Consider the following 27,748-nt stretch of genomic DNA (forward strand, 5'->3'; position numbering starts at 1 on the left):
AGGAAGTAGCAGTCTGGGTTAGGTGTCTACCTGGTCCAATCAAATGTGGTCAAGGGGACAAATTCTGATAGAATAAACATGGCTTCCCAGAGCCATCCTCTGTGGCTGGGTGCAATTTTGAAACAATTGTTATACTGACAACTAACTGATGAGTAAATGCCCCAAATTTGTCTACTCTAGAAATAGCAGTGGACACCAAGTCCAAATCTAAGAGGGGCTAAAACTAGGGGGCTTTGGAGGTAAAGAATGGAATATAATTTAGTGATTAAGTACACTGACTTTGGAGTCAAATTAGTTATTACATCCTAATTCTGCCATGAACTAGGTATTTTAATCTTGGACAAATTATTCAATCTCTTCAGGCCTCAGTTTCCTCACCTATAAAATGGCAAAAATAATAGCTAATCTCATTGGGTGGCTGTAGATATTAAGTGAGATTAGGGGTGCCTGGGTGGCTCAGTTGGTTGAGTGACCGACTTCGGCTCAGGTCATGATCTCACAATTTGTGAGTTCAAGCCCCATGTCAGCCTCTGTGCTGATGGCTTGGAGCCTGGATCCTGCTTCGGATTCTGTGTCTCCCTGTCTCTCTGCCCCTAACCCACTCGCATTCTGTCTCTGTCTCTCTCAAAAATAAATAAAACATTAAAAATAATAAGTGAGATTATATATCATGCTTCCTAACTCCTAACAAGCATTTGATAAATATCAACTGTCATTATTTTTTTATTTAAAAATTTTTTTAACATTTATTTATTTTTGAGAGACAGAGAGAGACAGAGCATGAGCAGGGGAGGGGCAGAGAGAGAGAGAGAGAGAGAGAGAGAGAGAAGGAGACAGAATCTGAAGCAGGCTGCAGGCTCTGAGCAAGCTGTCAGCACAGAGCCTGATTAGGGGCTCAATCCCACAAATTGTGAGATCACGACCTGAGCGAAGTTGGATGCTCAACCGACTGAGCCACCCAGGTGCCCCTCAACTGTCATTATTAATATGATTACATCATCATTACCAATATGAAGAAGTAAGTCTGTCACCGTGTAATGAAAGGCAGTGGGTTTGACATAATACACATACATCTCAGCCATACCTTGTTTGTGTGTGTGTGTGTGTGTGTGTGTGTGTGTGTGTGTGTGTGTATATATATATACACACACATATATATGGAAAATATAAGACAAAATATAGGATATATATATATATTACTCCATATAAATATAGGATAATAGAATATATAGGATAAGATATATTAGTATATTTAGGATAACAAAAACATAATCTTCCTGTAAATCTAATCTTCCTGTAACACCTTGAGTGTCGGGGCATTGCTTGTCACCATGTCTCTGCAAGCACCTGCAAGGTTGTACACGGCTCTCTAGAACTGTCAGCCTTGTCACATACGGGCATGAGGCGAAAAGGCTCTGGAAAAATAGTCCTTTTGTTTAAAATAGAAACATAGAAGGAAGCCAAATTAACACACAAATTACTGAATATCCTGTTATGGGGGGGGGGGGGGTGGAGGGGGGGAGCTCCTTCATTTCTAAAATGAAGAGAGTAATTGCTGGTACCAAAATTCATGTTTCCTTTTGGGTGAAATTCTCCAGCCAAGCTTGGCGTTAACCAAGTCGGCAATTTCACTTCATCATTACTTCACAAAAGACTTCCAAAATCACTGCGACAGACAGGCAAAATAAAAATGTTAAATACATCCTGGCTGGGAGGGGACTGAAGCCTCCACACTCAATCAAAGGTTTACAATAATAGGATTCATAAAAAAAAAAAAAAAAAAAAAAAAAAAAAAAAAAAAAAAAGACAGATGGGATTAGAAAATGTTGCAGTGAAGACTCTGGAATGAGATGAGATCACAGCACCAGCCTGTCTTTTGTGGACCTGCACAATGATCCCCGAGCCAGACTGGATTAGGAAACCTCGCGACTAGGGGTTCAGAGAGAGGCTTCCGGTTCCCGGCACTTTGGGGGAAAGAAGGCTGAAACGATGCATCAGATTTACAGCTGCAGTGATGAAAATATAGAAGTTTTCACCACCGTGATCCCTTCCAAGGGTGAGTAAAATTGCCCTTGACTGTTTCCTTAGCGGCACCTTATGCCGGAGGGTAAGGACAATCACGTGCTGTTTTACTAAGGTTTTCCTCGGGTCTCTCAGAGGGTTTGATGGGCTCTCTGTTTTGATGGTATTGTTGTTGTTTAAAATAAGGTACATGGATAAACATTAATCATTGAGAAACAATTGATCAAGGGGGTGGGGTGGGAATGAGGGCAGTTAAATACTCCCAGTTTCACTTAATTGAACACTGGCAACCCAATACGCCACCGAATGAAAGTAACAGCAAGCCATTGTTTTAGGAAAGAGAGATGAAAACAAAATTCCCTGGGCAGCCAGAGAGATTCTTTCATGTTCTCCAATGAGCAAGTGGATTTTGAAATGAGAACCAGCTGGCTCAAAAGTATGATTCCGAGCTATGCTGTGAAATGTGAGGGGAAATACTCCCAGCAGTGGCCTAAAGTCTAATAAAGTGGTCAAATAGTACCCTGACCCAGGGCTGGCCTCTAACACAGATCCCAGGGCCATGCTCCCAAACTTCACCTCGAGCTAGCACTGCCAAAAAGTGTGACTCTGTAAGCCCTTGTGCTCCATGGTGAATGGTGTCAAGTCCCAGGAAGGGCTTTGTGTTCGAGCTCAGAGGACAGCAGGTGTCTGGTTACTGGACAGTTCCCCCATCCATCCCCTCCAAAGCTCAGCCCTCTCTCCTGCTCCCTCTGTCCCTCCCTGCAGCCCCTGCCTTCCTGGAAGAGCCTGGGACTCTGGCTTAGCCCTGGTTTCATTGTCAGACTTGAATGAAGGGGGCTGGATGTTTGCTGGTGTTGTGACCCCCTGTTCAAACAATTCCTTTCTTCTTCCCGTGTCAGCCACTGACAGGGCCACTGCTCAGGGGGGGAAGGGAGAGACTCAGCCTGGTCACAAAGAGACAGCCAGCAGAACATAAATAAAGCTTTTGACATCTATTGCCACATACAGAGAGAGAAAAAAGAGCTAGGAGTCTGCCCACGTGCAGGAGTTGGAACTCTAGAGACTCTGAAAAGTACCTGAAAGGCAAAGCCTACCCTCTGACCCGGCAGTTGCACTGCTGGATACTTTTATCATGGACGTTCACAGTGGCATTGATTCTAGGAGAGCAAAACTGAAAATAAATGTCCTTGAGGAGGAGAGGGGTAAAATGTGGTATCATCATACTATGGAATATTCCACAGTTGTCAACAGGGATGAACTAGATCTATGTGTATACACAGATCTCAAAAGCATAATGTTGAGTAAAAAAAAAAAAGCAGGCTGAAAAATTTTATATGTATGCTAACAGTTACTACATCTGGAAATAAAAAACAACACTATACATTATTTATGGATATATATCCAGAGAAAGTATGAAAACATAGGCTGGAAAGATGCAGATAAAATTAGTGATCTTATTAGCCCTGGGGAGGGACGGAAGCAGAATTGGGGGAGAGTAGAAAGGGAATCTAAACTTGCCTAATTTTTTTATTTCTTTTACACGAAAAGACAAATTGGAAGCAAATATGAAAATGTTAAAATGCCAATTTTCTGTACTTTGTTCCCATTTAACAATTTTTAAAGGGAGAAAAAAGAGCCCAACGGTCCTTTTTAATTAAAAACTTATTCAACAATTCAAGAGCAATGTCACACTTCACCTGAATAAAATAATTTAAAATAGGGCCTCTGATCCCATTTGCTTAGCATAGTGGTCAAGAGACAACTGCCACTTCCGCACTGTGTGACCCTGGTCAGGCTACTTCACCTCTCTGGGTCTGAGTTTCCACTTTTGTAAAAGGGAGAGCTAGAATTTATCTCCCAGGGTTATTATGGAGGGAAAACTGAAATACAGATAAAATATATAATGCATCTAAAACAGCATGTAGTAAGCACCATTAAATATATCACTTACAAAATGATTTCTATTTTCATTCCATATTTAGAGCAATGAATATTCAGTCAAAGATAAATGTTTAATCCTATATTCCTTTCTTTCCATTTTCATTCATGGCCATCTCCTGGTGATAAAACAAATATTCATTAGTATTCATGGACATGTCACTGCTCAGGAAGTTCTCTAGAAAAGGAGTATTTGCAGTTTTACATTGAACCATAAATGGAAGAAGTTCACCTCTTTCATTTGTTTTTATTTTTTGCCTCATCTTGCCTCTCCAAAGCTATCAAGCAGAGGGCTTTCAGTGAGAGAAGACTGTGCTAGGTCTTCTTAAGTCACTGCTTATAGGAGAGATTGGTAACTCTTCATTATGTCCCCACATTCTTTAACAGCAGAAATAGAAGTTGGCTTAATTTTATCTAACAAGTGTTACAGTCCTCCCTGGTATGCCCTTTTCCAAATGCTATCATTTAGCATGATGACTAAAATGACCAAAACCGTTTCTGAGCACAGCTTCAGCAGCATGGGCAGTGTGGCCAGTGGTTAAAAGTATAGGGCCTTGTTCCACAATCAGCTGTGCGGCCCCTAACCTTCAGTATCCACACCAATAAAATGTAGTTAATAAAGAATACCTAGCTCACAGAGTTGCTACAAGAGTGAATGAGATAAGGCAAATTAGCCGTCAGCTGGTAAAGCTCAATGTGAGCTATTATTACATTTATGTTATTGTATTATATCCTCCTGTCCAGCACACACATACATACATATATTGGGTTCAGCTTAAAGGCATGGGATCAAGTCTATGACTGAGAATAAGTGTGGATTTTTACTTTCTGGAGAGAAAGAACCTTACTTGAAGGGAAAGATTTCATAGACAAAATTCACAGTAAATACCAAAGATAAAAGCTGTGGTTTTACCAAGAAGTTATACCAGAAGTTATTTCCTGAGCAACACACTAAAGTGGGTTTAATTCTAGGGTGAATAATACCACAGCATTCAAAATAATTCTTCTGAGGATAAACAGCAATGGGGAGGCATTCGTGAGGGGAGTCAGGGGACAGTAGGAAGAAATGGAGAAAACTCCAGAAAGAGAAATCCTGAAGGAATGCTAACTTAGAAGTTATCACCTATTCTTTCCACCTGCCTTCAGTTTGCAAAGATAGAAGAAAGAAAATCGTAATAACCACTAATTCCTGAGAACTTTCTCTTTGCCGGGCACTGGACCAAGGGCGTTATAAAAATTAGTTTATTTAATACCTGTCACAGCCCTCTGAGATGGTTGCTATTAATTACCCTGTCTTACAGATGAGGAGAGTAAGGTGTGGAAAGGATGGGTAATTTGCCCAAGTCACGTAATTGGCAAAGGGTCCTGTTCCAATTCATCCTCACGTGAAAGGAATAGGGAACCCTGGCTATAAACCAGCACACCGTACTCCAGGTTTCATGGCTGTAGGTGCTCTGCAGAAAATACCACCAGCCAGCACTCCTCTGATCACTTATCTGATAGGTGACAAGAAGTCATCTCAGTTCTAGGCAGGGCAGTGACATGGAAGATTTCAGTTCCAAGTATATCATTTTAGCAGCAATATGGAAAACAGATGTCTGAGTATCTCCATTTCAACAAAGTACACACCTTTTCCCACCGACTAACATGTTTTAATGGTTGATTTTTTAAGCTTTTTACTGTAGTAATAAAACATACATAATATAAAATTTACCATTTAGCCATTTATAAGTATACAGTTCTGTGGCACAAAGTACATTCACATTGTTGTGCAGCCATCACCACTATCCATTTCCAGAACTCTTCATCATCCCTGTACCTGTTAAATAACAACCCACATTCCTTTCTTCCCCAACCCCTTCGTAACCTCTATTCTACTTTCTGTCTCTGAATTTAACTACTCTAGGTATCTCACATAAATGGACTCATACAATATTTGTCCTTTTGTGTCTGGCTTATTTCACTTAGCTTAATGTTTTTAAGGTTCATCCATGTTACAATATGTATCAGAATTTTACTTCTTTTTAAGGCTGAATAATACTCCATTGTATGTATATACCACATTCTGTTTACCCATTCATCTGTTACTGGACATTTGGGCTGTTTCCACCTTTTGGCTATTGTGAGTAATGCTGCTATGAATTTTAGTAACACCTAAAATTGTAATCACACCCCATTCTCCCCACTTGCCCCTCCCCACTCTAGGTGCAAACCCTCTCTGAGGCTACATCAGCCTCACCAGTGTTCTCTAAAACTATCCCTTTCTCTCTCTTTGCAGTGTCCAGTCCAGCCAGAAGAAGAGTCAAAAGTTCTCAACACCTCTTGACCAAGAATGTAAGGACAACTTCAGTTTTGATCCCTTTTGTTGGTTTTCAGTTCAAAAGCAGCATATAGCTTCTTCATTCCCTCTGCCCTGCTCTCAATAACCATGAAGTTTTTCTCTATCGCATGCTGCTGTTCTGTATTTCCTGTCCTCCACTTCACCAAAATGATCGACAAATGTCAACTAGGCAGCAAACAGCCCCGTATTGGACTCCACCACCCCAATTCTGCCATTTTCCCCAGACACATAGAGTAAATCTTACTCTCTTAAAAAATTGTTGTTCTTATTTAAAGAGAGTCCAAGACTGGGGCGCCTGGGTGGCGCAGTCGGTTAAGCGTCCGACTTCAGCCAGGTCACGATCTCGCGGTCCGTGAGTTCGAGCCCCGCGTCGGGCTCTGGGCTGATGGCTCAGAGCCTGGAGCCTGTTTCCGATTCTGTGTCTCCCTCTCTCTCTGCCCCTCCCCCGTTCATGCTCTGTCTCTCTCTGTCCCAAAAATAAATAAAAAATGTTGAAAAAAAAAAATTTTAAAGAGAGTCCAAGATGTGAGTATAGCATCCCTGACCTAAGTGTTTTTCTATTGTTGGCAATTGGCTATGTTCCATTTTTTCACTATTATAAATAGCAGTGCAATTAATTTGTAGTAAATATTATTCTTTTGGATTAATTCCTTGGTGAATTAACAAGTAAAAGGATAAGAACAGTTTCATTTATCCATCCATCCATCCATCCATCCCATATTTGCATTCCTACTATGTGTGAGACACTGCTAGATGTGGAGAATAGTGATTTTTTTTTTTAATGATTTCTGCTTTCAGTTTTGTCACATATTACCAGGAATTCTGAATGGCTGCCAGGCTTCCAGCAATGCTTTTCCATTTACCTCCAACCTCACTAACATCAACTTTCATTTTTTTTGTGTTATCTTTTGCTATTCTAATAAGCATATACATTACCTTAAAATTAGTTTACATGTCATTAAAGCCAAATGGTGCTGTAAATTTCTCATTTTACTTACAGATTTCTTTATACAAAAATTGTCAATACATCTTTGTACTTCATTGAAAAGGTTGAACTGCTGATTGTTTCCCCTCAGTTATGCTGGAGTTTCTATTTCAATCACAATTTTTCATAGAACACCATTTTGATCTTCTAAGTATCTCAATTTTTTAAAGCCTCTTCTCCATTAAAAAGAATTTTGGGAGGGACACCTGGGTGGCTCAGTTGGTTGAGTGTCCGACTTCGGCTCAGGTTATGATCTCACAGTTTGTGAGTTTGAGCCCCACATCGGGCTCACTGCTGTCAGTGCAGAGTCTGCTTCATATCCTCTGACCCCCTCTCTTTCTGCCACTGCTCATGCTTTCTCTCTCAAAAATGAACATTAAAAAAAAAAAAAAAAGAATTTTTTTAAGTGTCCTGGGAATGAGATGGGGTTTTAGTTATTGTTTTATAAACATTACTTTTTTAATTCCCAAAGTAATATGTGCCCATTATAAAATTTCAAGTAATATGAACATATAAAGTATAATATCAGAAAATTCTAAAAAGCTGTAGAACAGAACAGTTAGGTATACAGACTTTGAGTCAAATTGCCTGGGCTTAAATTCCAGTCCTATCCATTTCTAGCTAGGTAACCTTGAGCAAGTTGCCCACCATACTGGACTCAATTTGAATGCTAAAGAGCATTCAAATGGGAATAATAGGAGCACACATCTCAAGAACCATTGGAAGGAGCAAATGACTTAATACATGTAAAGTGCTTAGCCCAGAACCTGTGACAAATTAAGCATTCAATTAATATTGGCACTTTCTTTTTAAACTTTTTTTTAAATGTTTATTTATTTATTTAGAGAGAGAAAAAGGGCATGAGTGGGGAAGGGGCAGAGAGAGAGAGGGAGGGAGAGAATTCCAAGCAGTCTCCATGCTGCGAGCACAGAGCCCAACTCAGGGCTTGATCTCAAGAACCTCAAGATCATGACCTGAGCCAAAATCAAGTGTCAGACATTTAACTGACTGAGCTACCCAAGGACCCCAGAGTTGGCACTTTTTAAGTGAAAATTTCCCAGATACTAGCATATCATTATTGTGCTTCATTGCTCAATAACATACTATTGTGCAATTTGCTTTTTTCACTAAACAATAAATCTTGAATATCTTTACATGCCAATTAATACATATAGATTTACCTCTTCCTTATGAAGACTGCATACCATACCATTATATGAATGTACTATATAATTTTCTACCCAAATCAAATCTGAAGTCTTCTAGATTATTTAACCAAATTACCAACAAATGGTAATTTTTCTCTCTACTAAAACAATGCCACAAGCAATATCTTTGAACGTATCTTTCATGCTCTTATGCAAATATTTTTCAGGATAAATTCATAGATATGAAAACGCTGGGTCATCACATCAACGCATTGTACTCCTTAAACTTACATAATGTTATATATCAATTATATCCAATTTTAAATAAGAAAATGCTAAAAGGATATGAACATTGAAGAAAATGTATAGTCATTGCCAAATTCTTAGCAACTGTTTTCAAGTACTCTTACCAGAATACCCAAGTCAATACTGTATGTCACAATGTTTTTAATCTTTGACAATCTGATAGGTGAAAATATCGTTTTAATTTGCATTTCTTTAATTATTAATATCATTCTTCATACTTTCAGGGATTTGAATATTTTTTCTCTATAGATTCCTAATTCATGTCTTCTGCCCATTTTTCTGTTGTATGTCTTTCTAAAATGACTTTTAAGAATATTTTATATATTAAGAAAGAAAAGGACTTTTAAAATTTTTTGGTTTTTTTAATTTTTATTTTTGAGAGAGAGAGACAGAGAAACAAAGCCCAAGTGGGGAAGGGGCAGAGAGGGAGACACAGAATCTGAAGCAGGCTCCTGGCTCTGAGCTGTCAGCACAGAGCCTGATGCAGGGCTCAAACTCACAAACCACAAGATCATAACCTGAGCCAAAGTCTGATGCTGAACCAACTGAGCCACCCAGGTTCTCCAAAAAGGGCTTTTAATGGATGGAAAATTTCTTTGTGGTAGGGCAAGAGATTCTTACCTTTTTCCTGGTCCTTGAAAACTTAAGCCCACAGTCTCAAAGAAAAATGCTCCTGACTTTCAAGGAGTAGTGAATGTTACCAAAAATGGAAAGGGAAATCGTTGTCTGCAGGTAATTTAGAATTTAAGAAAAGTTTCACAACACACTTTTCGCTCAAGGGGCATCTGGATTTGAAGGAGACACAAATCATTCAAGAATCGGAGCAGATCTCTTGGGAATTGGGAATCTTTGGTTCTCAACCAAGTTCTTGCTTTGAATTTCTAACCTTAAACAATGTCCCTGTCTGAATCACTCCTAATACCAATACCTACTGGCTTTATAATGATAGAACAGTATTTACAAAAGCTTTTAAAATGGAAACTAAATCATTATGCTTTCCAATAGTTAAGATTTAGAACCTAAATAAAGGAGACAACTCTTAGTAGTGATGATGAAGCCACACAGGCCTAAGATACACAAAAGAACCAAAACATGGGGCACAGTCTCCTGGAATATCCAATTGACTTCAACCGGGCACTGTAGAAACAGGCTCTCAGGTTTCTTGGGAGTGGAAATTTTTGAGAAAGACTGTTATGTTTATGGTTTACGACTTTCCCTCTCCAATATATTTTTACTCAGAGAAAAAAATGACTCAATTATATGAGTACATATTAAAATTTGCTTTCAATTAAAAAAATAAAATCGGAAGCTAGGGTCTTGCTTTCAACTATGCAATCTTCTGGGTGAGACAACTTAATAAGACCCTCTGGCCTTTGATCTCTTCTCTAAATTTCTCACTTCCCCTAACAGCCTGACTCATCCTTTGCTTGCAAAACTTAGCCTAGCTGTACAGAACATTCAAATTAGAAAAGACAAGAAAGGTTTTAGTCTACCTAAGATGAGGAAAGTGAGTCCTAAAGAAAGAACTGTCGGATTTTTTGTTTCTTCATCCAACTGGCTCTTGGCTTCCCTTTGAGTTCCCAAGAAAAACAGTATTTTGCAACTGCTCAAACCTACCAATGTCTATGACTTTCTTTGTCCTGAAATTCTTATTTGTATCTATTCCCACTCCTTGGGCTACCATATGGAGTCAGGTTCCTTCCTTTACAAATATCTCTCGTCTCTAAGCCATCCTTAGTGCCACAGCGTCACTAAGGTATGGTCAGTTAGGCCTCCCAGTACAATGGAGCCACTGCCACTGATTGCCAGCCCCAGGATAATGAGTAGCATAAGTACCACCACCAGGAAAGATGGAGAAATAAAATGTGTAAATGTCACATTCTTCCCAGATTTCAACCTTGCCGGGGAGAAATTGGTCTAGAAATCTACTGATTTTTCAAAATGCACTGAGCAATCAATTGTACTTGAAATTTCTTATCTGGATGTAGGCATTTCTACAGGTTTTACAAAAAGCACTCACTTAGAAGTCATGAAATCATGGCTCTCATCCTTGGCTCTGCCCCTTATAGCTCTGTGACTTTGAAGACACATGACCTCTCTTGGCCTCAGCCTCCCTATGTATAAAATTAGGGAGTTGGCTAGAACATTGCTATGGATCCCATCAGCCCTAAATCATGATGATTCTCCATCACTTAGGTCTCACCTATCTTTCCCATGCCCCACCAGCCCCCTAGACTTCAAACAGAAGTGTGAATCAAGGATGTCAGTAGATGGAATCCTGAGGCTTCGGTATTAGCCCATGCCTTCTGTTCTTCCAATCTCTGACCCAAGACCAGCAGGGGATCATCAGCATACTGCACTAGTACATTCCCCTACTTTCAGAAGGCAGTTTGCTAACTAGGAAAGGAAAATCCAACATTTACCCTGGTCTCCCCCTTCCCTCTCCTCATTCCCCGGTCTTACCCCTGTACTCAGGGTGCTAAAGAGCCTGCTCTCAGATCATTTTTTTCTAAGACCAGCAGCAATAGCAAGTTCAAACTGTGCCCTACAGACCAGAAAATAACCCAGGCTTTCAGAAGGCCACAGCCATCCATTCAGCTGTCCATTCCCTGGTATGGGCCCAATGTACTCCTCTGGAGCCATCTTAGAGCTGAACACCTCTCTCTTTCCTTTCCTGCCATTGGCATCCCTTGGGGACTGTAGAAGATACCCGGAAGAGGCACGTGGCCCTAAGTCATGACCTGGGAAGTAACCAGCCTCATCCCCATCCCCAGGAAACCTCCTGCATCCAGCAGAGGGCTGAGCAGCTAATGCCTCTATCCTTCCCAGTTCTCTTCTTCCACCCCACGGTGCAGAGAAGGGACTGCGGAGGTGGTTTCTTGTTCCTGAAAGGGAACATTTGCTTCCCTTTCAGAGGAGGAAATGTTGGGTTTCCCCCATGGACTCCTCAGGCTCTCATTACCTGCCTTACTTTCTCCTTGTACAAAGTAGATCTGAAAACATACCAGTTTTCACTCCTCCTCACTTAGAAGAATGCTGACAGAATGAAAATAAAACCAGAAATACCATGGACAGCTGAGAGCCCTGTGTCAGTAATGAGGTTCAGGTCTCTCCTGTTCAACCTGGAGGTTCATGTTCCAGAGGAAGGCCTTTAGGCCAAAGATTACGTGTCCGGGGGAATGGAGCTCTGAACAACCATTAATCCAGAAAATTCCAGTATTCTGGGGCAACGTCATGGCTAAGTACAGTGCCAAGGGTAAGGAAGGTAAGGGGAGAGCAGAGGGGACTGTTAGTGCAGGGTGGTCAGTGCTGGACACCCACTGCTGTGCTTCATAGTCCCCAGTGAGCTGGTGCAAGGTGGATCCGTGCTGCCCCAGCTCAATGGAAACACCACCTTTTAATCATACTGCGATTTATAAATGTATCAAATCAACACATTGTATACCTTAGGTACAATGGGAGGAAAAAGGAATAAATATTTTAAATTATCGGGGGGGTGGGGGGGGGAGAGGGAGGGACCACCTTCTGCAGTGCCGAGAGGAGAAAAAGGACTAATCCTACATGCTCCTCAATTATCAGCTTTCTCCAAAGGCACAGAATGAATGAGTCTGGGCCCTAAAATGGGTTTGAGAAGAGTTAATTTCCTAATCCAGATAAGACCAAATTTGGGATATATTAATTTTCTAAGCAAAGGACTATTTGTGGTAAACTGAAGCAAAGAGTGACAGGTTCTCCCATTTTACTCTTTGGGAGATATGAACTGCTCTCTGATTCTGTAGATAAATATGTGGCACAAAGAGACAGCGCAAGCCATGCTAATAGAATCTCTACAAATGACAGGCATTTACCATGCCCCAATACAGCAAGGACACACAATAATATCGATCTCTTTTTCACATAACCACAAAGTGTCAAAAGTCAGGTGTGAACTCCAGTCTGCATGACCCCAAATGGAGTTCCCTTCTTCATCACTGACAATCTGAGAGGAGAAAACAAACAAAAAAACAAAACAAAAGAAAGAACTTTGTTTTCAGTTGCATTTAATTATTATTCAACACCTTTTCATGTTTAGCATTTGTATTTCTATGGTCAATTGCCAGTTCATGTTTTTTGCCCCATTTTTCTGTTGTTTTCTTCCTCTTTATTGATTTGTAAGAGTTCTACATACATGGGATAATTCCTCCTCATATGTAACAAATGTTGTATTGAGCCATATTCAATTCTAGTGTTTGTTGTTTTGTTTTGAACATGTATCTTTATCTTCTGGTATTTACTTTAGTATGAGAAGTGTGAACACAGATTCATTTCCTCCAGTGACCTGACATTTATTCTAACACTATTTATTAAAAATCCAATTTTTCTCCACTAAATTTAATTATAACCCTATTAACATATTTATAAATTTAGTCTTATTTGCTTCAGCATCCTCCAAAAGCAGCACAGTTGTTCTGTATGGACAACTGAGGGGGATCTATCACAGGTCAGACTACGGGGCTGAGGTGGGTCCACTTAATTCACAGATGCCCCCAGTGCCCAGGATCTGGCACAGAACATGCCCTCACAGGATATCTGCTGAAGGAGCAAGAGAATGAGTGTATGCTAACCTCAGAGAAGCCATGGTGTACTACTGGAGATAACTAACCAGCTTCAAAGAAGTGAAGAAATTCAGAATGAATGACCCCAATGTCCTAGATATGTATAATACTATGAAGGGTATGAGCCAAAAACTGCTAAGGTTCCCTTCATCACTCCTGGTATTAAGATAAAATACAGTATTGTCTCAACTTTTTACATTTAAATTATTCCAGTGATTTAAGTATGTTTGTTATAACTTTTAAGGCCCATTTTGGTGGGTCCTGATGAAAGGGGTGTTTCTTTTTAATGTACTTCCCAAGATAACTATTCAGCAGGTGATCATTACTGAAAACACCTTAGCTCCTAGCATTCTGTCTGGCTTTCTGGAGTTTCCACTTAGTGAAGCACACACAGTAGAACTTCATCTCCCAGCTCCACCTGACACAGGCGTTCTGCAAGGAGGGGAAACGCGAGCACGGGGGCTGTGCCTGCTCCGTCTTGCCAGCAGCTTCTTTCTTTTTAAAACTTCAGAATCAGTTGGGCTCCGAGTCCTCTCCCTAGCTCTTCCCTCTGCTAGAGCATTCAGAAAACTGTCCTCTGTGTGAACAAGGGTGTCTGCCTAGCTCAAAGACTGGAAGACCCTCATTTCCAGAACTGTTCTCATTTCAAATAGCCTGTTCTGTTACCAAACCAGGTGATGGCTCAGGCTCCTGACTCTGTGAAGGGCTGCTGGTGAGGAATCCCCAGAACCTTCATTTTCCTACACCATGGCACCATTTGGCATGCTGAAATTGAATAAAACAGTTGACTGTTGGAGGCCAGTTTACCCAAGTTCTCTCACTGCTGGTAGCATTCGCTGGAGTAAGGAAGACTCCAGTAATTCACTGTTGGCACAAAGTGCATCTGAAGATCGGAGGAGAGGAACAAGCTGACTGTCCTTCCTCCCCCCGGCAGGTGGTGATCGAGTCAGACCTCTACACTCCGAGGCCCCTGGAGCTGCTGCCACATCGCAGCGACCGCCGCGACGGCGAGGGCCGCAGGTCGGGCAGGCTCCACGGTGCTCGGCAGCAGGGACCTCACCTTGCCAAGGCCCCAGCCAGACCCGGTATGTGCGTCCTGGATCGAGTCCCTGGAATCTCCCTGGGGGGCAACGACGCGCTTAGACCAGCAGCCACAGTGTCTGTGGCCTGGCTTGCATTTTGTCCAATAACCTCACGATCCTCCTTGGCGTCCTCCATCACGCCAGGTGAGCGCAGCACCTGTGGCGTGGGGCGTGCGCTTCCCACCCCCCATCCCACCCCCCTCCCCCCCCCCCACCCCCCAACCCCCACCGCCGCCGGGGCTGGCGCGTTATGTTCCTGCTCTGAATGCACCCGCTCTCGGGCCCCACCTACAGCTGCAACACAAAACACCTTCTACCTGAAAAACACTCCTGGCTGTGTGTAATGAGCAAATGCTTTCATCTACCATCTTGCTCCACAGGAAGTCCTGCTGGATTCAAGAGGAGATGAAAATCATTATGTTTTAGGGACAGAAAACCAGTGTAGACATGACTCATGAAGAAACAGAAGCTTACATTATTTTACAGGCTGTGTGTGTAAATTATACAGTCCTTCATAAACTGCCATCTTAAGATCTCAGAATTGTAAATGTGAATGACTTAGGGCTATTTCAACAATCTCTAAAAAGAATTTAGGGACAAATTTGTTTTGGAAACTGGAAACATTGTAAGTCTTAACCTTAAGCACTATTTTGAAAAATGGCTTCCACCCCAAGCAGTTAAACAGGATTCTGCATCTAGCCCACTGAAGTCTGTGATGGTATTTCACCTTCAATCGCTGGTTTAAGTTATTTATGTTATGTCCACAGCCTAAACTAATTCATAATTTAACTCCAAAAATACACAATAGAAAGTCTGGGATGTCCTTCTCAAGGCTTTTCAGTGTCAGCAATTTTATAGAAGAACTGAAATAATACATCATGGAATATGTATCTTTATCCATCCATCTACTCTCTCTGTAGATGCTGGACTGGATCTCTAAGATTTCTTTGATCACTAACACCCTGATCCTGTTTTTATTATCCTACATATAATAACACATAAATCAAGCCATATTCTCTAGCTAAGTGATTACATATACACATATGTAGAGTGAAAGCATTAGGAAAACCACAATCTGCCTTGCAAATTAAGAGGAGATAAATTTTTCTCTGTGTCTATATATAGGAGGGTGGGTGGGTGCATGTGTGTGTAGAAAGAGAAAAAGAGAATATCTTCACTACAAAATCATAAAATGAATTTACAGCCATGTTTCTCGAATTTTAATGTGCAAAAGAATCACCTGGGAATCTTGTTTTCATGCAGATTTCAATTCAGTAGGACTTAGCAGGGCCCCAGATTTCTAAGAAGCTTCCCCATGATGTTGATGACGTTGGTCTGAAGACAATATATTGATTAGCAAGGATTTAGAGATGGTCTAATGGGTGGTTCTTGAAGTGGGGTCTCCAGAGCAGCAGAATCACCTGGGAACTTGCTTGAAATGCATATTTTAGATCCCACCTAAGACTGAATCAAATTCTGGGCTACAACCCAATAATCTCTGATTTAACAAGCCTCCCAAGTGATTCTAAAGCACACTGAAGGTAGAGAACCACTGATCTGCAAGCACCCCATGCCCATTTACAGAAAAGGAAACTGAAACCATAGAAACTGTTTGACTCAAAGTCACACTGCTTATTAGCAATAGAACTGAGAGTAAATCTTAGGTCTTCTAATTTCCTAGCTAATGCCTCTATACCCCCCCTCATTTCCACCCCTAGAGAACAATGTCTTCCCAACTGTCTAGTTTTAGGGGCCACTTTCCTTCCTTTTTAAGTAGCCTGTGGAAGCTTAACTGCCCAAGTCAGTCTTTTATTCTGAAAGAAAACAGTAAGTAATGAAATGGAGAGAATCTGCCCAACATGTGACAGTCAGCTCATGCAGGGAATGTGCTAGTCAGGTTTAAAAAAAAAAAAAAAAAAAAAAGATCGAGCTGGGCATAGATTCAATTCCTTCAGCTCCCCCAATCTGATAGACTCCAGAGGGGGTTGGGGGAGACAGCAGGTTTCTGAGTCAAAGCCAGACCCAGTGCTTTCCACGGGAAAGGCTTGGTATTGGCCTTGGGCAATGAATCTCCCATCCTCCCATCAAAAGGATGTGTGTCTCCAGGAATCTCAGATCTGGGGGCATGCTTCTTTTCTGAGCTACAGGAGAAGGTTCCTGGATGACATAGACTTCTCACATGGGAGAAAGATTCTCTGAGGATCTCGGAAATTGCAGGAACTCTGAAGGAAGACGCCTTCACCATGAGGCCCTGAGCAGGTGAACCTCAAGTGCCTGGAATAGGGACACCCACCTCCTGGGCCCAAGAGAATTGGCTGTCTCTGGAATGTCTCTACCAGGATGTCCTCAGGCACCTGAGAATCAACTTGTTTAAATGGAATGCATCCTCCTCCTTCAAACCGCTCTTCCTTCCTCAAGTAGGATGTTTTCCTTAACATCCCCTTTGTCCTCCCCATCCCTACTCCACCCCCTATGCCACATACTGAATACTGACAATGTCAATTCCTGGATGTCTCATCTCTCCCTCTTGGTACCTACCTCAGGTTACCTGGACTCAGACCCCTTCATCTCTGGTGCCTAGCACCCCACCCTGGCCCTCAGCCACCAGTCCCTCTCCCTATACAAGGCTACCACAGGGGTCCTTCTAAAGCAGAAAAATCCACCTCTGCCATCCTTCTGCTTCAGTGTCCTTCCCATCCCCACTGCCCTGCAGACCATGCCCAAGGCCCCCCAGAACCCCTCCTCTGCTGACCTCTCCAGGGCCACCTCCTGTGACACTCCTGTCCCTGCCTGTCCATACAAGCAGCAACCCTGAGCTGTGGGGTGATTCTGTGACTACTTCCTTATATTCAGTTTCCTGGTCCTTCCCTGACCCTGGATTGCCCTCCCTGTCTCTACCTGGCAAACACCTCCCAGAGTCCCTCAGTCAAGCTTCCCCAGCCCTGCAAGACCCCCAAAGCAGTCTGCCATTCCCTAGATCATCCTCACCCGGCTTCCTCTAATTGTTATGTATCTCCAAAGCCTCCATTTCCTCATCTAGAAAGTGGGGACTATTATGATATCTACCTGACAGGGTTATATGGTAAGGATTAAATGAGACAATGTTTATGTGTTTTACACTCCACACAGTGCCTGACACAGTAAATACTCAAAAATATGAGCTGCTCTTATGCCAGAGCACTGTACGTTATGATGTAATCTTGGGAGTCTTGTAACTTCATTTTATTGGCATTGAAATGTTTTCTTCCTTGGGTTGGGGAGTGTTTTATCTCTATCCGCTATAGTGTAAAGAATGGGGCTTGTTCTGGAACGTCTGCCCAAGGAGAGAATTATATTGAAAGGCAACTTTCCCCCACCTGTTATTGGCTACCTCAGCTCAACAACTTGATTCTCAGAAGCTGCAGATGTCAGGGTAGAGATTATTCAGAAGTAGGTTGGGCCTCGGGAATAAAGGCCTAGCAAGAAGGTTCTCATGTGTCTTCCATAGCCAATGGCTCAGAACTCTGATAAACTCCAACCCTTCCACATTCTGAAGCAGTGCTTCCCAACACAGGCAGGACGTCACTGCTCATTTCCACAGAGGGGTGTCCAGGATCAGCAGGCTGAATAGATCCCAGCTGCAAAGACTTAGCCCCTGATAACCTCTTGTGATGTTGCACCCTAGGAGGGAAGGACAAGCTAAGGGCACATTCTCTGAGTACCTACTGCACACACAGTATCAAATGCTTCCACACACGTGATCTCATTAGACCTTAGTTTCAGCACCCCCTGGAAGAGTACCAGGGGTGCAGATTACCCACTCAACAGTTGCCCCACTGCCTGACCCTACTGCCTGATTTTGCTGCTTGGTACGAAGGTCTTTAGAAATTCCCAGCTTGTGATCAGTTAGCTAATGAGATCATCGACACAGAACTAGGGGGGAAGTAGAACACAGAGTTCCACTGACTAATGCCTCCTCTGTTCATCCTTGCAGTGGGGATTTCAGAACCCAAATCATCAAATCTGTGTGGGAATCGAGCATATGGAAAGTCTTTGGTAAGTAAAATAAGCCTGGTTAGTTCTATCTGGTGTGCTTCAAACTTCTTGCCCTGCCCTTGGTTCCAGGCCTGAAGATGGTCAGAAGAGCTTCCCTGAGGGTTCTTTGCTCCCCAAGTCTATCATCTTATAGCACACCACTGGATGTTGCTCTCTTTCTTGCCAGAAATTCAGCTTTTAGGCAAACAGAAGATATCACCTAGTGGACATCTCAAACATGGTGGGGAAAGGCGTGGTTTCTATGGTAGGCACATGCCAGGTGGAAATGCCTGACAGATTCCCAGGGGCAGCTGCAGGGGTAATGAGATGTAAGGGTCTTGAACATTGTGAAAATACAAAACACCAGCCATCTTAGGTCAGGACAACTCTGGAGGACATCTGCTCCATGTGAGGTTTTCTGGAAGCAGACTCAGATGTGGGGTATGGGGTATGAGATGTACATTAGGGGTCAATATGTGTGATAGGAGAAGGGAAGTAGGATTGAGCAGAGTCAACTGCTAAACCACCATGCACACCTGATACCTGCTGGCAGGAGCTCCAGGGCAAGTGGTACCCATCCAGATTGTCCTGAGTTGGGCCCAACTGGCCAAGCCTTTGTTTCCTCCTTGCTTTGTCATGGTATGTGGGCTGCCCCCATGGAGTGTGGGTTGGGGTCAGCAGGGAGGGCATCCCCTGGGGTGAGAGGCCCTCTGCATCCTAGGCCCACCCAAAAGGAGCTGAGAGCCATTTGCTGCCTGCCCCCTAGCAGCTGGGCAGCTTATCTTTCCCTGAAGGGAGATCAGGTGGTGCGTGTCCAGATCTAGCACAGAAGACATCTACATTGTCTTCTGGGCATGAATGTGGGTACTCTGCGTTAGCACAGCAGGAGTGGAATTCTGGCCAGAGGTGAGGTCAGCTCAGGCATCCTGGGCTGTGTGAGCATCAGCTCTCCAGATTGATAGATCATTCCATGTGAGGACCAGAAAAGATCCTGGAGATTGTGTGGGCCAGCCCCCTCGTCCTTAAGGAACAAAGTGGGCAGTGAGCACTTCATTCCCAGTCTGAGGAGAAAAATCTAATCTAAATACCTCACTTAGGTCATCCCTGTACTAGGAAAACCCTACAAAGGGTAGGGATGGGACAAGCTGTTTCATCAGGAGCCCCCTGCCCCCACCTAGTACTTAGGAGAAACTGAAGATGGCTGAGCTACCACCACAGAATGCAGACTGTCAGGCTGCAACAGTTCTAACAGCTGCCCACAGCTCGGCCCAGAAAAGACTAAGGTTAAGGGGTAGAGGATGGCTCACAGTCTTGGATTACCTGCCCCCAGACTCTGGGCTGCAGTCAGACAGTACCCTTGGCAGAGAGGTAACTGCATTTGAGAGGCCAGAATGAGTTGAGACGGGATAGGGTAGTAATGGGGACACAGTTTCAAAGGAGGAGGGCAATACTAATGCAGAGAACAAGGAGGCAGGGCAGCATGACTGACCCTTTCCTCTGAGCAGCTCTTAGGAGGCCCCTTATCCCAGGGTGGGTGAAAGAGTGATTCAGAGCTTGCACAGCTAAATCTGATTCAATGCTGCCATGCACTGGAGGAGGACTAAGGACAGTGGAAGAGGAGGGATGTATGTATATATGTTCCCAGGGCTGGGCTGTTGGCCTGATGGGGAGGAGAGCTCCTGAGAGGCCACAAGGTGGCACAGTAACTCTGCCCACACATTTGGCCAGCTCAGGAGAGAAAGGGACTGTGAAATCATGATGTCCTTGACCTGGAATTTCCCAGCAATTCCAGGAATGTGGTGACCCTGACCTTTCAATGGGGCTGGGGTGAAGGAACAAAGCATAGTGTATACCCATTGACTGAGCAAACTCTGGAGTTAGCCCTGGTTAGGCCCTCAGTTACTTTTCAATTCAATCCATGTTTCTTGAGCACTCACCACCTTCTTTAGGAGGGCTGCAGTGGGCCACCAAAGGGATGAAGTCCCAGACCCTGACACACACCATGCCACGTTTCTGGGGATCAGGAGACTAGACAAGCACATGACACAAGAAGAGAACGATAGAAAGATAGAATTGGTTAAAAAAAAAAAAAAAAAAAAAAAACAAAGACAGAATTGGTGAAATGCCAAAACATGTCACATAAGTACTCAGAGCTGCGAGGACACGGGACACAAGGGCAGAGAGAAACCATCTTGGACCACCAGCCTGAGAAAAGACTTCCTGGAAAAAGTGGTCTTGAAGGACAGGCAGAGATGAGGCTCAATCCAGAGAGCAAGGAAAAGCTAAGGGGAGATGCAGAGCTGTGCATGAGCATGAGGACAGACAGGACCAGCCCTTCTGGGACCAGAGCTGTCACAGTACCCACAGGCATCCCAGAAGCTGGAGCCACATAGATGAGGTGGAGCCCAGTTTTGAGGAGCCTGGAAGTGTGGGCTGCAGAGCTGGCCTAGGTCTGGCCTGCAGCGGGGAGGCCCTGCAAATCCAGCGGGGCTGGGATAAGTGGTGGGTCTGGTTGGAAGCAAGGAGGTCCCGGGTGACAGGATCTGAAGGCTGCAGCAGAGGAAATGGAGAGAATGGCACTGATGTAGGCAGTCTTTCAAAGCAAGAATCTGCAGGATTTGACAACAAAGTGGACACAGGCAACGGGAACATGAGGGGGGACAGGTTCTCAGGTAAGAACTCTCTCAAGTTCTCTGGGTCAGTGGTTCTCAAAGTGGGATTCTGGGACTAGGAGCACCTAGGAACCTGCTACAAATGCAGATTCTCAGGCCCATATCAGACCTGCTGAATCAGAAACTGGGGTAGGCCCAGCACTGTGTTAACAAGCCCCACAGAGGAGACTTGATGCTTGGCAAAGTGTGAGGACCATTGTCCTAGGTGGTGGATCAATTTAGTCAACTGGCTCCAGTCAGTGCCAGAGTTGGGACCATGGCCACAGCCTCACATTCCCTTCCCCTTCCACACAACCCAGATTCCTCCGGTGGCCCGGATCTCCGTGAAAGCCCCGGCCGCGCTAGAGGCGACAGCCACGGGCTCAGAGAACGGAGCTGTTCTGACAAGAGGGTAAGTGCTGTCTCCCCGCCTGCTGCCTGCAGGGCTCCCCACACAGTCCTGGTCCTGCCACAGAACAGTAACAGGTGGCCTGGTTTACAGAGTCTCAAGATGCTAAAACAAAATCCATGCCAGCTTTAAATTACCTTTTAATGAGGGCGATAATCCTGGGTCTCTGCAGTGTCTTCTCAACTGTTTCCCTAGGATTAAGCTGAAGTGTTTTTGATGGTTTCCACTTCATTAACACCACTCTGTAGACTTAGAGAAGTGTCATTTGGGAGGGTTTTTTGGTTAATTAGATAAATGTAATTACAGGTCATATTCAGAGCCTGCTGGTAGGCACACTGGTCTCAGAAATGCTTCATAAATAAGGTTAAGGGCTCCTGCCCAAAGGTAAAGAGGTACCTAAGAAAAGTTTCTAATCAAGTTTACAACCCCCACGATTTAACTGATCCAGAACCAGCAGCTAGAATAGCAGGAGGGGATAATCCCCCCACCGGGAACTCCCTCACTGCCTTCAGTGTTGCATTAAGATGGCAAGCATGTATGCAAAACTCAAGTCAACATGTACATTTATGCCCCTGCCACTATCCTCCATACTGCACATAGCGGAAAAGTGAGTTAGGGAGTGATGAATGGGGTCTACTCCTTGAGGGAAAAAATTAAAAGTCTGGCTCTGTGAAATGACTGTCCTCCCTACCCACCCCTGGCTTTTCTCTTTAGATCCAGACATCTCAAGAAGATGACTGAAGAGTATCCAACCCTTCCCCAGGGGGCAGAAGCCTCCTTACCGCTGACAGGAAGTGCTTCCTGCGGTGTCCCTAGCATCCTCCGGAAAATGTGGACAAGGCACAAGAAGAAGTCTGAATATGTGGGAGCTACTAACAGCGCCTTTGAGGCTGACTAAAGGTGACCCTCCCTAGGTGCCCTGCGTTGGCCAAAGTTCACCGTACAAGGGAAGAAAACTTCCAGATGGGAACTGAGCCACATTCACCTCTGCTAGTAGCTGGTCCAAACACATCACCGCCCCTTACTAACCGATAGCCCCGGCTTAGGATACAGGCAAGGAACTTCCCTCGAAGGCAAAAGAAAAGTGTGCCTTCTTAGAATCGATAAAGCCATTGGTCTGAAAGTGGCTTTGGGAGGTCATGGAGTTTATATACCTATCTTTAAGCAAACCACACCACAATCAAACTTTCTCAACCCATTTTAAAGACCTCCAAGGAAGGAAGCAGGCAATTCCTCAGTCTTCCTTGTGAGTTGTTCTAATGTGTGTGATTTCTGGTATAAATATAAGAGCTTGATGTTTGAGGCACTTGTGAACACAGTGGTTCTTACTATTCCTCTTATCACATTTATTTCATCTTGACAAAGTACAATTTTTAATGACAAAGCACTATATATTTACTTCTACTTCTAATATCCATTTGACAGTATTGTCAAGATTGGTATTGATCATTTGGCATGATTGCATGAATTCTCTATTCTTTTACATGCAGTTTTTCTATAGAAAAACATGATTAAAAATTAAATGTTGAATGCTAATGTTTTCTGAAGTGGCATAGTCTAGTGAAATTAATACCTTGCATTGGTATAATGATTTTAACTTTTAAAAGTGCTTTCCCATCCAATATCTCTTATCTTCACAAAATCCCTGTTAAAGAAAGCACAATTATTCCCAATCTACAGATGGGGAAGCCAAGGCCTTATGAAGTTATGTGACTGGATATAGTTAGTGGTATTAGATACTAGGTCCTTAAGTCCACCAGACTCCTTCTTTGCTTACTCTAATAACTGAGGAAGGTTTTGAGGGACAGAAGTATGTCTCTGGGGGCAATGTTTGAAAGGAGAATTTTGATAAAGTTGGAAAAAGTGACTTAAATGAAACACATTATGTAGTAGGTTGAACTAGAAGAAATTGCCGTTTCTATAGGTCAAAAACAATTGATCATTTATTTCATATGGTTCAACCTAATATATAATATTGTGCTTTCCCTCTCTTAATGGAAATGTTGTCATCAATCCCATCTTTAAGATCAATAGACTTACAATGATAATGTGATAATGACAGCTCTCATTTGTTAAATGCCTACCATGCACGAGACGTGACACTGAGCACTTTACATACATCCTCCCTATCTTTCTAACAACTCTAAGTTAGATGGCCTTATCTATCTACTGGATGACAGTTTAAAGCAGTTACATGATTAGTCTGAAGGTGCCTGACCCATATGGGTGTCAGGCATCAGTGCCTGTGCTTGTATCCCTTTACACAGAATAGTTCAGAACACAGAGAAGGATCATGGTTAGCAAACAATTTTCGTCTCAAATGCTAAACACAGATGATGGGCAGAGGCTGCCTAGAGTGCTGTGTGGGGAGGAGTCTGAGATGAAGGAGTGTGGTGGTCCATTAGAAATGCCTGCCTGTGGAGGGCATTCGTTGCACATGTCCTGAATATCTGTCATCTGTAGCGTCAACTCTACCCCCAAAAGGCTTGTTTTCTAATTCAGAAGCTTCAATTAATCCAACCCATTTAACAAAATCAGACACTCCATGATGAAATTTAAGTCCAAGACTGGGCTGGAAATTGTCAGGTCTTGGTACAATGAAGAATTTGGCTGCGTTACCAGTCTCAGACTCAACGGTTATTCATAGGCTACTGCTCTGTGGCCACATGTTGCCTTTTGCTGAGTTACCTGTTTCCATGTCTCCAGGTCAACTGTAAGGAGACATGGAAGAATAAAAGGCCTGGGCTTCTGGGCTTTCACCTTGCTGATCCCTGCCCTTCAGCCATTGTTTTAGACTCTCAGCACCCAATCCTCACGTTGGAACATGACTTGAATATTTGGGCATTGAGTTCTCTTTCAGTGAGAGCCTAGTCTCAATGGACTAATAGTCTTGCACAGTATAGATAATGGGGGGAGGGGGAGGGGTGGTGATTTCTGCTGGACCTATCAGAGTATCTATTCTACTATTTATTTTAACTTATTTAATTTATAGCTGATGTTCTCCATTTGTATGTGGCACCTGGAGATTTCTGTAGGATCTAACTTATAAGGAACTAACTTATTTTTAATTTAAATATTTCATGATTAAGTGTTTGCCTGGCATAAAACATCCTAACTGACCAGTTCAAATAAAAATAAAGTATGCTTTGTTTGTGACCTCAATAAACCACCACAAGAGTATGAGGCTCCCTCATAGACTGAGAAGCTTTCACCAAGGGAAAGAATTATGAATCTGGACCTCACTGCTCCTTTACCTAAATGAAAAGGATTGTGAGAAAGAATCCAGAGTGTTCTTTCCATCCTAAGGCAGTGTCTGGTTTTGATATTACAGGCCCTGCCCAACAGTCAACACTAGGGCCATTTCTGACAGGGCTTGGCCTGGCATGACCCATCCTCTCTGGGCTCACCCTCCTCCCTGATCTTGAGCCCTCAGTCCCACCACAAAGTCCAGGGGGGCCAGTGGCCATCCCAGCCTGCTGGTCTCTCTCTCCCCTGAGGCGAGGGAAGAAGAGCCTTTCTCCTCTGTGCCCACCTCACGTTCAGCCTCGCTGGAGACTGCCCCGTGACTCACGTTGCAGCCACTTGCAGGACGCCGGGGCCAGCTGCAGACTGCTGTCCAGGATGACGGAGCCCGGAGCCTTCCTGTGCCAGAGGCAACAGGGTTTCCAGGACATTTAGGGTAATAAAATCGCCTCTGTTAGGACCAAGTCCAGTCAAATATTTCAGTTCTTACTTGTGTGCTCTCTGGAAGTCCCCCCACCCCTCCCAACACTTGGGTTGCCTTCAGAGCAGGCAGATGGGCAGTGGGCAGGCAGAGCAGCAGCAGCCAGAGCCCAATTTTAAAAGGAATCATGTGATGTGTCGTCTCTGACTCTAAATTGGCAGAGACCTAGGGACAAGCAAGGAAAAACACACAAAGATAACTCGCCTAAGGATTCTAATTCTTAGGAATTGCATGTAGTTTTTAATATAAGAAATGTCAGCCTCTGTTGAGAGGCTGGTGGTGAATGCATTGCCAAAGTGCAGAGGAAGAAAAACTTCATTTTGCAGACAGGTCACGTGCCTAGAAACAAAGTTTTTTATTTTGGGGGTTTTTTGGTCACTTTGGACCTGACACAAGACTCACACCTATTAACATCCTTTGTTGGGAGGGAGCATGTAGTTTGGGGAAAGGCCATGTGCTATCAAGGGAGTGGCAGCAGAAGAAACCTCACATGGGACTTGTTCACTGACAGGACCCGTGTCAACCTGGTTCCTAGCCCCTAGTCAGGATCTGTGGGAAAACCAAGTAGATAGACTCATAGCATTTCACATCATAAGTCCTTCCCACACTCCTGGTGCTCCTAGAGACCTCATGAATCTCGAGTCCTGGGCAGAGCCACTGGAGCACAGGTTGTCATGAGGCTAAACTCTCCTCCCAGGGGGGCAAGCAGCCAGGCCTTTACCTGATACCCTAAGAAGCATATGTGCTTTTCCAGGAAGAATGGGGAGGGGAGGAGGAATCTGGACCCCATCTAGCACCTGAAATAGCAGGGCTGGGGGGTGGTACCTAGAATTCTGGGCAAGTGCTGATCAGCATTTCAGACTCCATCCACAGAGGGGCAAATTGAGTTTCCTAATCTTTGACAACCTAGGCCCCAGCAATTCTTCAAAGAGAGGCCCTACTCCAACATGAACCAGGTTTTTGCTCGCATCACAATCCACAGAGCTCAGGATTCTACGCAGCTTAGCAATTGCAGGGAGTGGGGGAGGGGGTGGGGGTGGGCATCAGGAGTTAATCAGCAGCCCCTGATGAACAAGACACAGCTATTTCTAAAATCAAATGCCACAGCTAATGCTCCAAATGTGATCACATTCTCTGGGTGACAATCTTCCCATATAGGGCAAGAAGCAAAGCCAACAATGTCTCCCATGTCTGCCCACCTCCACCCCCCTTCATCTTCCCAGCCAGCATCAAAACACACACACACACACACACACACACACACACACACACACACACACCTTGTCTTTCTGTTGTTTCCCCACAATCTGCTCCTTGACATCTGGGGTTAGAGCCCGTGTGGTGCCCTCTGCCAGCCCAGGGCTCCCATCTCCTCTGTCTCACAAAGAGCCTCCCATCTTGGATACCCCATGCTCTAAACTTACCCAACTGCCAGAAACTCACCAGCTGTGAGAGCTTGAGAAGCTGTTGAACCTCATGGATATCGTTTCCTCAGTCTTTGAAAAGAAAATGTAGTATCTTCCTCCAAATATCCTAGAAAAGACTGAACAAGACAATTGGCATTAATATACAATGGTGCCCCCAAGTATGGTGGTACAAGTGTGGAAATATCAGAGCGCTTGCCCACTAGCTGGCAATGGCCAATGCCCAGAGCTCCCCAAGGCGCCACACTTGCCCTGGTTGCCCAGCCCCCTCCTGGGATTCTTGCAAACCTTCCCCATGGATCAGCAGCTGAGGTGGTGCCTGGTGCTACGGAGGGGGTGACAGAGGCTTCAACACCCACTCCGTGCTCTAGCCGCCGTTTGTTCTCGCTAGTTGTCTGCTCAGGCTATGCCAGTCGCTAAAAATTTATACTTTCTCTTGGAGACTAATAACCTTAAAAATAAAACTTCCGGTTCTTTAACCAGCAAAAATGCGTTTATTAAGGAATAGCAGAGAACTACAAACTGGGACACGGAAGCTATGTGAACACCACAAGCAAGTTTAGGGAACAAAGGAAAGGAACGCTCTTTTATAGAAGGCGGCTGTTATAAACAGCAAGCCCATTGGAATAAACTGGGAGTTTGAAGTATAGTGGCTTCTCATTGGCTGAGTTATCACTGTCCCTCATTGGCTGGGCTGTTACCAAGGGGAGAAGAAAGCTTTCCTTCCTCCTGCTGTTGTAGTGAAGTGGTATCCACAAGCAAAATCCACCTTTTCCTATTGAATTTGCAATTGAAGAGAAGTGGAAGGGTGTGAGAGCCTCCCCTCCTGAACCTCCTGACTCCATTTTGGTGATGCTTTCTTTAATTCATTTTCACAAGACCATGGGTTTGAATATGCTTTTCTTGTAAGTTGAGGCATAAACTACATAATTGTAAGGTAAGCTGAGGTCTGGAGCAATAGCCCTTTAAACTGTAATCAATCATTTATGCCTTAGGAGAGTGAAGGAAGGGAGAAGAGGTTTTCTTAGGAACCTGGAGGTAAGGTGAAAGGAATGGGTAAAGTGATGAGAAAGGAGTGAGCGTCTAGAAAGGGCCCCTCATGGGGGAGC

At 43.8% G+C, this 27,748-nt stretch overlaps 1 protein-coding gene and 1 long non-coding RNA gene across 3 annotated transcripts in view; one reads left to right on the forward strand and one right to left on the reverse strand.

Annotated features, from left to right (window-relative positions):
- LOC131494985 (uncharacterized) overlaps nucleotides 1-27,191 on the reverse strand; it is a 191,097-nt gene extending 163,906 nt beyond the window's left edge. For both annotated transcript variants that reach the window (XR_009253699.1, XR_009253700.1), the window contains exons 1-2: nucleotides 26,928-27,191; nucleotides 26,659-26,758 (exon numbers count right to left, since the gene is read on the reverse strand). This is a non-coding gene — a long non-coding RNA (uncharacterized LOC131494985). The remainder of the gene's footprint in view (nucleotides 1-26,658; nucleotides 26,759-26,927) is intronic.
- On the forward strand, nucleotides 1,517-24,640 carry VXN (vexin). Its single transcript, XM_058699723.1, has 6 exons — nucleotides 1,517-2,056; nucleotides 6,239-6,294; nucleotides 14,270-14,420; nucleotides 18,391-18,452; nucleotides 21,403-21,494; nucleotides 22,206-24,640. The coding sequence occupies exons 1-6, from the start codon at nucleotides 1,990-1,992 to the stop codon at nucleotides 22,387-22,389; spliced, it is 612 nt and encodes a 203-aa protein (XP_058555706.1). The 5' UTR covers nucleotides 1,517-1,989; the 3' UTR covers nucleotides 22,390-24,640.
- Nucleotides 27,192-27,748: the final 557 nt, after the last annotated feature.

The sequence above is a fragment of the Neofelis nebulosa genome, chromosome 14 (assembly GCF_028018385.1).
Source record: "Neofelis nebulosa isolate mNeoNeb1 chromosome 14, mNeoNeb1.pri, whole genome shotgun sequence".
NCBI lineage: Eukaryota > Metazoa > Chordata > Mammalia > Carnivora > Felidae > Neofelis > Neofelis nebulosa.

Excerpts from the sequence above, each read along its gene's own strand:
- VXN (XM_058699723.1), top strand. The coding sequence starts at position 1,990 with ATGCATCAGATTTACAGCTGCAGTGATGAAAATATAGAAGTTTTCACC. Across the intron at positions 6,295-14,269 it reads AACACCTCTTGACCAAGAAT|GTGGTGATCGAGTCAGACCT; the intron begins GTAAGGACAACT and ends TCCCCCCGGCAG. Across the intron at positions 18,453-21,402 it reads GAGCATATGGAAAGTCTTTG|ATTCCTCCGGTGGCCCGGAT; the intron begins GTAAGTAAAATA and ends CACACAACCCAG.